General features: G+C 40.5%; 1 protein-coding gene across 1 annotated transcript in view; it reads left to right on the forward strand.

Annotated features, from left to right (window-relative positions):
* CCDC169 (coiled-coil domain containing 169) overlaps nt 1-10,853 on the forward strand; it is a 30,140-nt gene extending 19,287 nt beyond the window's left edge. The window contains 5 exon segments of the mRNA XM_062615037.1: nt 156-254; nt 452-505; nt 4,840-4,863; nt 4,865-4,917; nt 8,409-10,853. Of these exon segments, the coding sequence (XP_062471021.1) occupies nt 156-254; nt 452-505; nt 4,840-4,863; nt 4,865-4,917; nt 8,409-8,511 (333 nt within the window). The 3' untranslated portion in view covers nt 8,512-10,853.
* The last annotated feature ends 2,345 nt before the right edge of the window (nt 10,854-13,198 follow it).

A 13,198-nucleotide genomic window follows, 5' to 3' on the forward strand; every position in this document is an offset into this window, starting at 1 on the left:
TCTGCAGTGTGCCAGCCAGAACCATGTAAACAAAAAGTATACAAAAAGCAAATTAATAAATATCATAAGTCTTGAAGAATAAGGACTATGGTGATAATATCTTTATACAGAACGGAAATATTTGTAAAAGGCTGTTTTATTTACTATAACCACAGCGTTCCTTAAAGAAGGTTCTCAAACAACTAGTAGAAGAGAAGAAGAGTCTCCAGAATCAGCTAAAAGACAATGAAGTTAGACTGGAACAAGAAGCAAAGGTTCGTAATCCCCGTATGCCTCTGATCTAGAAAAGACATTATCTTGTCTGGCAAACAGACAGTGTGTGTGGAATACAAAATAGAATAGTTCCACAAAATATGTCACTGCAAAAAAAGCTCTGCTGTGTATTTGTTTCTTCCTGTATGATTCAATTTTTAAAATATTTTGCTTCTTATATGCCTTTTTATAAGTGTAGGCTTACCGCAAAGCTAACAGTGAGCGGCGCATGTACCTCTCAGAGATCTTACAGGTAAGAAAAATGTGTGACTCAGTAACTTAAAAATCATTATGATTTCTTAATATAGCAACAGTATCTGTTAATACCATAAGGTCAAAGTCTTTTATCACTTCATATCTGCCAAATCCATTACAAAAGCTTCTGGTTGCTTAGTCTGGAGATTAAAAGATTCGGGGGAGACTTCATCGCTCTCTATAACTACCTGAAGGAGGATGGAGAGAGGAAGTAGCTGGTCTCTTCTCTCAAGTTACAAGTGATAGCACAAGAGGTAGCAGCCTCAAGCTGCAGCAGGGGGTGTTTAGATTGGATATTAGGAGAACTTTCTTCACAGAGAGGGTGCTCAGGCATTGGAACAGACTGCCCAGGGAAGTGGTAGAATCACCATCCCTGGAAGTGTTCAAAAACCATGTCAATGAGGCCATCAATGACATGGTTTAGCAGTAAACTTGGTAGTCCTGGGGTAAAGGTTGGACTTGATGATCATGAAGGTCTTTTCCAGCCTAGCTGATTCTATGGTTCTATGATTAAAAAAAAAATAAAAATCAAGAGCTAGAAATTGAAAGTTTGCTACAGTTTGTTTAATTTTAAATACTTTTTTTTTGCTTTTGTATCAACTGGAGTTTCATTGTTCCCAAAGATAATCAAAGTGCCCTTAACTGTGAAAGCTGAAGCAATTTCCTGGTACTTCCTTGCCCATCCATTAGTCACAAGACTGCTATGCTAGTTGAATGTTTCAGTTGAAAAGAACAGAACCAAATTATTAGCAGTAGTGACACCTACCTTAAATAGCAGTTCCTCCTTTTCGTATTTCTAATTTTTTTCTTTTAAAGACAAACTAGCCAGCCAGCTCAGACTGACAATACTGCACATATTTCAGTTAGATTTGTAAGATAAGGGATGAGATACCTTGTTTTGGTGAAACTGGAGGTTAAATTTTATTGCTGCAAATTATGTAATATGTAAAAGTCAATACTAGAAACTGGAGAAATCTGTAAAGGAATCTGTAAAGATTTGTAGTACTTCTTACTCTGAAAGTACTCTTAATTCCTGAATAATACAAAAGAAGTAGCTTAGTGTGATACTCAAGAATGACTGTCACTGCATCCCTGTCATGGTTAACTGAGGTGAAAGGCTGTAATTAGCAGTGTTTCCATGTGTTTGCACAGTGGGCAATTGATTCTTTCATGTTGTTCATTGCTGCTTGGGGAAATATGAGAGAATTGCTTAAACTAACTTTCCAGCATGAAACCAAGAAAAAGCCTGGGAAATACCCAGCATAACTGTTAATATCTTTGCATTAGCAGTGAAACTGCGAATGGCTGTAGAAAGAAGGCAGGAAATAAAAGATTTTTAAGTAGTTCCTGTTCTCAATGTTTTAATCTTTCAAAAGTACAGCTAAGTCACTATAAGTTGTTTTGGGTGTTTTTTCTCATTCGGAGAAGTATGTTAGAAATATAGTGCTTCTTCATTGAAAAAGTGTAGTTGCAGGCAGTATGACAAAAATATGCTAATTGAAATTACGTATTCTCTGATCATCCGGTGTCGTGGTTTAAACCCAGTCAGGTAACTCGTTCGCTCACTTCCCCCGCTTTTCTTGCCCTCCCCCTGCTCTCGGAGGGACGGAGAGGAAAATCGAAAAGAATGCAACTCCCACAGGTTGAGATAAGAACAGTTTAGTAACTAAGGTATAACACAGATCACTACTGCTACCACCAATGATAATAATGATAAAGGAAATAACAAGGGAAGAGAATACATCATCTCACCACCAGCCGACCGATAACTCGCCCCCCCAGCCCGACCAAGCTCTGACCGATACCTCCTCCAACCCTGCAGACTCCCAGCCCTTCCGGCTAACTCCCAGTTGCATCCTGGGCATGACGTGCTGTGGTATGGAATACCCTTTGGTCAGTTTGGGTCAGGTGTCCTCTCTCTACTTCCTCCTGGCTTCCCCTCCTCCCTGGCAGAGCATGAGGCTCACAAAGTCCTTGGCCAAACCAAAACATCGCTTGTTATCAGCTCTGTTCCCGAGCTGAAAGTCAAAACACTGCACTGCACCAGCTACCAAGAAGGGGAAAAATGACTGCTACTGCTGAACCCAGGACATTATCCACCCCTTATTCCATACCATTCACGTCATGCTCAGATCCCACATTTTCAATATACCATCACTCTTATCTCAGTGCACTCTTATCTTAGTGCATGGACCAGTCCCTATAAAGCTGCTGAGTCCATCTGGTCCATGATGTCAGGCTCCATCTCTTGTAACAGTCTTCCAGAGCAGGAGAGACTGTGTGCAGTGTTCACACTCGTGAATAACCTGGGCAATAGTGTCCATTGCTAAGTCCACCCCTCGATCATGAGTCCATCTCTGTGTTGCATCTCTGCTCTGATGGCCTGAAGTGCATTGGGCCCACCAGGCTCAAAATAATTCACTGTCCCCTTCAGCAGTTTCTGCAGCTTGTTGCTGGGGACTCCATACAGCTGCCTTCCATCTCCAATGCTTCCAAAGCACTGGAGGGGCCCAGTGGACTAGATACTTGCCCATACTGTCCCACACACCCTGCCACTCCTGGCTGTCCAGCCTTGGGGAAAACCTCTTGGTCCCCCCATATCCTCGTCTAACCCCAGACAAGACCCAAACCTGACTCTGCTTAACTTTTGAGATCAGACAAAATGGTCGTGGGTAGAACACAGCCTGTGTGTGTGCCAACATGCTGATCCCCATCACGATCAGCAGGCAGGTCCCAAGGACACCCAAAGGCCATTCAAAACCTTCAGAACTCTCAAACGATGCTGCTGTACTTGTCACTGGGGCTGGTGCAGCTGCTGTGCTTGCCGGCTCTCCCACCGCCAGCTTCTCTTTTCCTGAGTCCAGCTCTTCCTCCTCTGCCTTGCTGGGAAATGCTGCGTGATCTCCTGCAACCTCCTGGGGCTCGGCGGGCGGCTTCCGGGAAATGCTCTCGGCCGTCGCAGGGCTGGGCTCCTCCGCGGGGCTGGGCTCGGCCGCGGGGCTCGGCTCTTCCGCGGGGCTCGGCTCCTCCGCCGCCTTCTCTCGCTGCTCGGCAGCCCCTTCCTTCTGCTCCTCGACCGCCCCGACCTCCTCCACCGGCAGCCGTCCCCTCGCGGCCTCCGGCCCCGCTCCCGCCGCCGCTTGGTCCCCGGGGCCGCTCTCCCGGGCCGCTTCGGCTGCCGCCGGCTCCCGGGGCCGCTCCCCCTCGGCTCCCCGCAGCCTCACGAAGATGGAGAGTAGGGTGAGGGCCAGGACGGTGAAGAGCAGCCGGACGGCCAGGTACAAGTCCACGGCCACGTCCGTCCCGCCCTGCTGCTGGAGCCCGCCCGTATTACAAGCCATTGCCATAAAGCACAGTGAGACAAGAACCTTAGCCCAATACTTGATAAACACTATCACAGCAAATACCGGCTCTACGTAAGTTACAACATTCTGAAGCTGTGAGATCAAGCGAAACAACTCTGAGAGCCAATAAATCAGCATTGTGACGAGTGACTATTAATCCAGTCAAATCTGTCGTTATCAACCCTTCGTGCCCCACGTTGGGCGCCAAAAAGAACTGTCGTGGTTTAAACCCAGTCAGGTAACTCGTTCGCTCACTTCCCCCGCTTTTCTTGCCCTCCCCCTGCTCTCGGAGGGACGGAGAGGAAAATCGAAAAGAATGCAACTCCCACAGGTTGAGATAAGAACAGTTTAGTAACTAAGGTATAACACAGATCACTACTGCTACCACCAATGATAATAATGATAAAGGAAATAACAAGGGAAGAGAATACATCATCTCACCACCAGCCGACCGATAACTCGCCCCCCCAGCCCGACCAAGCTCTGACCGATACCTCCTCCAACCCTGCAGACTCCCAGCCCTTCCGGCTAACTCCCAGTTGCATCCTGGGCATGACGTGCTGTGGTATGGAATACCCTTTGGTCAGTTTGGGTCAGGTGTCCTCTCTCTACTTCCTCCTGGCTTCCCCTCCTCCCTGGCAGAGCATGAGGCTCACAAAGTCCTTGGCCAAACCAAAACATCGCTTGTTATCAGCTCTGTTCCCGAGCTGAAAGTCAAAACACTGCACTGCACCAGCTACCAAGAAGGGGAAAAATGACTGCTACTGCTGAACCCAGGACATCCGGATTAATAAATAATGGTATTTTTGCACAGCAAAGGATTTTGGCTTGTGTTCAATTCCCCAAATCAACAAGGCATCAGTATAATACATGCTTAAAGTATTTCATGGCAGTAAGACTGTAGTTGGTCAAAATTAGTTTGAAGATATTTTACTTCCTTAACTGTGGCTAGGATATAACTTGCTTTGTAAAAAATTGGCTATTGCAGACCTCAGCTACACTTAAAATTGTTAAAAAGGCAAAAAGCAGATGCTCTGACTGGTGAGGGAGACAACCAGATACTGAGGTAAATTTCCTCTATATTCACTCTGTTTTCTGCTTTTTTCTTTTTTTTTTTTGCTAAGTATTATGTTTTGATTATCAAAACTGTCTGTTCTTGGTAAATATCACTGAGCATAATCCTACTGCTTGGTATTAATATATTTTTTGTACTGCTTTTTAATCAGTTTTATTTAATACTGAGTATGTTGCAATATTGAAAGTACATATATTTAAGTGGCCTTTTTGAAATTTTACAATACCTCTGATGTTCTTTCAAGTTATGTTAACAATGGTTGTTTTTTTGTTTTTTTTTTTTCCCATATTACTGCAGAGTTGGGAGCAACAAGTATACCCTGTAGTCCATTAAAAGTAATTCAATTAAATAAATGTCTTGCTTGGTCCTTTTTATCCAATGGAGATTTTAAGCTTTTTGTGGATGGTAATGTTAGTGATTTTAGATACAACATATATAGGGTTCATTGTTTAACAGATTTCTGTTTGGCAATCTGGGTTAGAAATTAAAATTTGAAAAAAGCCCACCTGTTCTGGGCTATATAAAAAAAAAAAGAATTTCTGATTGTAGTGTTTATGAGTAAGCTTGAAATTGGAAATTTATTTTGTAACAGTACTACAAACGGTAAGAATATAGAGTATGAAGAATAGAGGGAATCACATCAAAAGTGTCTTAGACCTAGTATCCCGCCTCCAATGGCCATAAGTAGATGGCTACAAAAGTGTGTAAGCAGGCGGATATAATATTTGCTTTTGGAAGTCTCCCAAATGTTTCTTATTTGGAGATTTCCTGAGCTCATATGTCTCTGTGTATTTAGTATCTCACACGAAATACATTTCTGTGAATCCACTTACCTATATTATTAAAGTGAGCATGCACAGTATATACTGGGAACATCTGAGAACGTAATGAGTAAATCATAAGCATGAAACTGTGTAGACGTATTTGCTTACCAGCTTTATCCTTTCATTCTGTGTAAGCAGAGAATCGCAGGATTTTATGAATTGGAACCATGGATCTTCATGCTCCAGAGGATAATATTAGTAGAATATGAATTATTGTAGTACAGTATGAGTTGAAGTCCATAACTGAAGTTTCTCAGTACAGAAAAAAGCACTGTATGGGTCTGAGGTACCCCATATATAGCCAGTGTTGATTCTGGGCCCTGTGATGTTCAACACAGCTCATGTGGAGAAGGCCAGGAAACTAGAGAATTCAGTGTCTCTGCTAGGGGAATTCAATGTCTCTGCTGGCAGATTATCAGGCAGATACTGAGATTTGCTGAGGGTTAGCAGTGGCCTATGATTACGTTGGGTTTTTTTTGTACTTCGTTTTAGTAGACCATTACTTACCCTGAAATCATATGACTGTGTTTCTGTAATTTCTTTTGTATCAAATAAAAGAAAATAAAGTGTCCTGTAATTGCTGGTCTCAGAAGAAGCATATTGTGACGAAATATCCCCTTTCAAGGCATTTTCTCTCAGTGGATTTTTTTTCTTAACTTTTCAAAGTACTTTATGCACATGAATGGAATTATTCATTGTTTAAATTGTCCTTAGTAGCAATGTATTGGCTTTGCAGTCCAGTTTGGAAAGCATTGTCTTTTATAACCGGTGACTTAGAACTTTCAGGTCAGACTTTGGTCTCAGTTAGCAACATGAAGATAAAAATGGGGATTTGACAGAGTTTGGAAGTACTAGAACATAAGTAAGCAGCCCTTGATCGTCACAAGGTTAACACAGTCATTATTATATTATTCGTTTTTAATTATGTCTTGATTTACAGCCTGAAGTTAGTTCATTCAAGCTGACATTAATGAGAAATTATTTCATTCAAATAAGAGAAGAGCTGCATGATTGAAAGTAAACATATTCTTGAGAATAATTTGAAAATTTTCTGTCCAGAGTTCTTAGTTATGTTGGCTTTTCAGAAAATGCCTGTCTTTATTGGATTTCAAACCATACTAAGAAACTATGATTGTTTGAACTATACAGGTGTGGAAAACCCAACCTGTATATTAAAGCACACTGAAACACTTTTGCGTGGTAATTGTAAACACTAATTGTTGATGCATTCAGCTTCTTGGCCATCCAAATATAGAAGCCAAGTGCTGCAGAGGTTCTTTTTATGGTATTTCACAGGGCAGGAAGAAGGTAGGCTAGCTGACAATTAGGAAAAACATGGATGTTTTGATGACTTATGTCTCTGATGCAATCTGAGCAGCCAATTTAATGTCATTCTGAGCACCTGCTGTTATACTGAGGCATACAGCAGGGCTTATTAGCTCAGTTTGAACATAGCACTGGCTGCAGCTGCCTGGCTTCTTAGGGAGTCTGGACTCCCTAAGTCCAGCTGGTTTTGATTGGAAGAAGGTTTTGCTGCCTGCAGAATTCCACACAAACGTATGCTGTCTGTTTGGCCCAGCTCTACAGTGTGCTATGGATCAATTAAATAATCATTTATTTATATAAAATCATTATTGTTTATAATGATTTTGAGTAATCAATTGATTTGAATTTAAATAAATCAGTTATTCAGCAGACTGGGATCTTGGGTTCTGATCATTCAGGCTCTTAGTAGAAGTAGTTCCATGTGCCTTTGGGGGCTGCTTTCCCATTAAGACCATGACTGCTTGTAAGAGCTGGAACAAACGATGTGTCAGTATCAAGACTAGTGAGCCCTAGGGACAACTGTGTTGCCCATTTGCCTAGAAATTTGAAATTTGCACAGATAATTTCATCACAGCTTCTACCACCTAACAAAATATTTCTCTGGCTATAATCATGAATATAATGATGTGATTTTGTGATGTATTTTCCTTCAGGATGCCTTTATTTAAGAAGGACATTGAAACCTAATATTTTGTATGCAAAGTGCTGTCTGTCCACTATAGCGATGAACAGGGAGAGAAAAAAATGTACATTGCATAGGATGCTGCTCGATCATGAGAATGAGCCTTCCTGGAGATTTATTTCTATTCGCATTGATTTCTCTTCGAAGATCAAGATGAAAATGCCTCTTTTAGGTTTCATGTAGATGGAGTATATATCCATGATAAGTACCACTTCAGAAGTCTTCTGGTTCATGGGCTCAAAAGCATGGGCCTCCAGAGTGGAATACCTGCAGAGAACTGTAACTACATCTATGCAAAGTGTTTTTCCATTTCCTAGTGTGGATTATGTACCTAACGAAAATGTCTCCTTAGCCAGTTATCATCCTCTTTGTGAAAATGTTTTGTATTCTGCTCATGTTCTTCAGATGCCATCATTTAGGTAACGGAAGCAGTCAGGAATGATGAGATGAAGATTGAGTTTGTATTCAGAATAATTAGATGCTCTGCTAGCCTGCGAACCCAGAAATATACATGTTTCTTCCTCTCTCTCAGATTTATTAATTCATAATAATAATCAGTTATGCAAATATAAAAAGCATGCAGATTTCTAGCAGTTAAAACTTAGAGGGAATGTAACACTTGATGGTTAACTTCACTCATTTTATTTCAGAGGGAGATACAGTGTTCCAGGAAACCCGAAGATGGTTAATTCTCAAAAGGGATCGATTAAAAAGACTGTAGGAGTGAAGCAGATTCCAAAACTAAAGCACTGATTTAATGTTAATGCCAAAAACTTCCAATCACATGTTTAAAAATTTAATTTCACTGAAAGTATCTAAATTGAAAATGAATGTATTTATGCCTTTTTATAATACCAAACCCAGATTGGCATGTCTTCTTGGCAGCCTTAATGTTTCTTCTGCTTGCCATCTTGGTTCTGATGATCTCTTTCCATTATGGTAATTCTGTGTGTCAAGAAGTTAGGAACCTTGGAGAACATTTATTTTCTTTGTACACTAGGTAGGTACTTAAACTCTTTGACTGCACAGCAACCATTGAAAACAAACAAGCCTGTAACATTTCTGACCTCTCAACAAAGAAGAAGAAAAAGGCAGACTGATGTAACCTGAAATAGTGTCTCACCACCCAAAAGAGTAATTTCATATAAAATTGCATCCAAGATCATAACCATTCAGTATAGGCAGCACAGAGAGCCTCTCAAGTAGTCTCATGATGGTAGAGCTGAACATGCCTTTCATTTGGCTTTTAAGAAGACTGACAGCATAGTTTACTATTCAGCTTGATTTTTTTACATGATACCACACAGTAGAGTTCCTTTATAATACAAAGTTGGTTTATATTCCATGAGCTTTCTTCTGTAGCAGAGGAAACAAAACACTTCCAAATGTAACTTTTTAAAAGCTGGCTTGCCGCAGACCCTGTGTTGACCACCTCTTTCTGTCTGCACAGTATAAAAGCACAGCACCATTTCCAGCTACTTCAGGCACTAGTAATGAGTATATATGGAAGGAAAATTGAGCACTTTTTATTAAGGATTCTTCCACAAGAGCCTATCATCTTGTGGAGGGGTTGTTTCTTTTAAACACTATATATACATTATATTTCCTGATACTGGTATGTTGTTATTTGAAATTTGAACTCTCCTATGAAACTTTGTGTCCACAGTCTGGGGTTCCATAAAAACCTCTATGTATTCTTCAGTGCCACTGATACATGTATTTTTATGGTCCAAAATAGTGACAGTCCTTAAAGTCATCCCTTGAATGAAGGTAGAATTGTATTTTCATTCTTAAGCGTACATTTATTATATTCATTACCTACATTTTAGTCATTAAACTTCAGTAGAATTTTTTTTAAGTGGTAACAGGAAAAATGTTTTGGTAATGAAGCTTTGAGCCTCTGGGTTACATCTTAAAAGCTCTTGGCAGAGCAAATGGTTTAGAAGTGCTTGACTGCCTTTTATTATTTTTAAGAGCATCCCTAGCATTTTGCAGTACCTAATAAAGCTTTTTGATTCTTTAAGAGCAGTACTAATAGTTTCTTATTACTGGCAGCATTAAAGTGGGGCTGTAATTAAACACATACAAAAAGATCACTGATGTCATTCTGAAATGAAGAGAGAAAAGACTGGTGGTATTGTACAGCATGTTCTGTATGGAAACCCCATTATTTTTTTCTCTTCCATAGTATGAGATTTATTACAGATATTTCTTATGTTGCCATGATGCACCTGGTACCATTCTTTCATAAGCAGGGTGGTCTGCCCAGCCAGTTTTTTCCTCCCAGTCACAGTTAAAAGCACATCAGCACAGCTGATGAGGCTAGCACTGCTCTGCTCCTGCTTTTCACATGGAAAAATTCCAAATTTTGATTGTGCTGGCATTTGTCATTGTGGAGGAGGAGAGGGGAAAAAAATCACCATAATGGTCCCACTGGCATAGAAGACAAGGGACATCTGCAGTAGTGAAGATTATCCAGTTCCTGGATTCATGCAGCAGACATTTACTGCTACTGTCTCTGAATTGAATGTTAGTCAATGCACTCAAGCCTGGCCCCAGAGCACCTCAAACTAACTGGGAACATTGCACAAATATGGCAGAATGCATTTTTTTCACAGCGAGAGGCTTGGATGCTTCCCTCATGGGTAGTCCTCACTGGGGACTTAAAAAGAGACTTTTTTGGGAATTCTAAAAGAGACATCTATTGATACAATTTGGTACAGTAATGACCTGAGGAGGGGAGCAGACCATGTCCTACTTAGTCTCTGATTCAGCTTGTCAGGAGCAATTGCAGGATTTGAAACTCAGTCATATGATAATTGAGCCCTCAAGCATGTGTTTGACCATTTTGATTGTGTATCCAGTTGTAATATTTGCTGTACAAGATGGTTATAGCTCTGTACTTGTACACTTTGAATTAATAGTTTCATTTTCCTTCTGCCTTTCTGAAAATAAAGGCACCCTGATAACTTTGATGTTATAAGTTTGATTACTCAAGTTTCTTTGAAACCGCAAAAAGGTAGTTTTTGATTTCAAAAATGTTGTGTTATTTCTTTGGACCTGAATAAAACTTTTACACTGCTAGCTTTCCCAAACCGTGTTGGAATTTTTGGTTTTGTTTGGTGGTTTTGGATGGATGAATGTTTTGGAATACCTGGATTTATCTTGCATGGACTTTTCTAACTATCATTATACTGTGTTGTGAAATGGGTTTTGATTACATTTGCAGCAATGAGCAGTTACATGTCTTTAAACAATATATTCTATACAAATATTTTAGCACATTTAGGAGTAATTAATCCTTGAAAGCAGAGTACGTACTATTGGTTTAGGCACAGAAAGCTCAATCACAGAGCTAGGTTTATTTAAAGTAGAGATGGGAGTGTAGCAATGTCTGGTTTTCCCCTGATTTCATGATGGTGATCTTTTTGTAATGTTGCTAACCATTGTATGGTAAATTCTGTCTCCTCTAAAGACTCTGTGCATCATCTTCTAAGCTGGACAAATCTGAAGATAAAAATGAGAAATTGAATTGCTGACAGCTGTGGCTGGTAAGTGAATGGAGCTAAACACCAGAGGAAGATAGATTAGATTAGATTAGATTAGAGCTGAAGGTTTGAATCTGGCGAAACTTCTTCCTGAAGCAAAGAATGTGATTGGGATTCCAAATATGTTGGTTACTGGTTGTAGTGTGTAAGTGCATTTAATTGGTGGACTAAGAAATTTTATATCCTAACTCGGGACTTGAGAGTATGCTTCCCTAACGTGGTTACTAATGTAACTTCACAGATTTCAGATGAGTCATGATTTTGAGGTAACTTTGGCATTTTGAATATTTACCCATATTGCTGCTGGAAAATCTGAACTAAAAAACTCAAATGCCAGTAAACAGACATTTCTTATTTCCCAAAAAACCCTGTTTGTTTGTTTTGTTTTTAAATCCCATGATTAAGAGGTTATTGAGTCATGCTTTTTCTTTTTAATGAATCAGCATAGCACCACTGCATTCCTCTATAATAGAATAAAGTGTTTATTGGATAGGCATTGACTGTGTGGTTGATTATTGTGTAATTATGCAGCATAACCACAGACTCCAGAGAACTTGGGTGATGACCTTGCTCATAGTCAGGATATTATTAATAATAAGTAAGATATTTCATTGCTTAAATACTTTGTTTAATGGGTTCTCTATACAAATAACTGATGAGGTGGTACAGTTCACAGCTTCCCTGATTCCTATGATATTCCATCTCCAATGGTAAAAATGAGATGCATAATTTACCCTTAATGCATTAGCAGTAGTGGAAGATGCTGTGTAGGCATTTTTAGAAGTGTGATGTAGACACATTAGCAATCAAATAAATAAATAAATAAATGAACCTTATGTTATTAAGCTTCTGCTGTTGCTGCCAGACTGATGTCAAATGTAAACAGTAATTTGTACTGACTCTGGTTGGAAGCAGAAGTGTATGGATTAAAATCACAGCTAATTGCAACAGTTTTATCTCTTTACATACAGGTGTCACACTAATGGCAGACAACTCTAGACTGGATAATGACGCTTTTCAAAGGTGGCAGCATGTCATTTAACTTCGCAGATCAGTTTAACCCTCTTTTCCAAAGATATAAACGTTGTATGTAGTTTCTTGTGGGTTACAGCTCAGAATCCAGTTTTACTGTACTTTGCTAATCTGTGCCATACACCACCAAGAAGCACATACGGTGAGTCCTAATGAGCACCTCGCATCTACAGGAGCAGCAGGCAAGTGGGAGTAGGCCTTCCCTGTGGTTCTGTGTGCAAACTGATGTGCCACGCCGTAGCAGCAGCTCACTCAGACTCTGCCATCCTGTCAGCAAGAACCAGCAATGGCTGAGCTACTGGGATGGGTTTAACCTCTGAAGCCATTCTGGGGGCTGTCTCTCACACAGGTGGCTTCCATCATGGTCCTGTCCTCCATGTAGCAGCATCCTCTTAAAAAGATTGTCAAGACTGCAAGTTTTTTCACAAAGAAGAATCAAGGTGTTTTGTGTCCTCTAGCTGGCAGAAGATAGCATCTACCTGGCTTAGCTGTGCTCTTGCCATTACTTTATAGAAATTTCTCACAGTGCTTGTGATTCTCTGTATTATGCTCTCAGATATCCATTCCATGACTAGACATGCTGACACATTACCTGATAGCAACGGGAAGAGAGATATATGCCTGGTGGTGGTAACAGGGTTACAGGAGTTGCACTGTCTACCCACAGCACAGAGCTGAGGACCAAAGGATGGCAGTCTGCTCCCTTTGGCACAGGACTGTTTCAAGCTTCTCCAGTTATCTTTCTAGAAAGGCAGATTATTTGAGAGGGCCTACCCCCAGCTGAGATTCCTTTGCCTTTCATAAGCAGGGACAAAACAGGGCTGAGAACACAATACTGACCTGTTGCAGATGCCTCAGTT

Source organism: Pezoporus occidentalis, unplaced genomic scaffold (assembly GCF_034315485.1).
Source record: "Pezoporus occidentalis ecotype Australia unplaced genomic scaffold, CSIRO_AGI_Poc_V1 ctg18, whole genome shotgun sequence".
Lineage (NCBI taxonomy): Eukaryota > Metazoa > Chordata > Aves > Psittaciformes > Psittacidae > Pezoporus > Pezoporus occidentalis.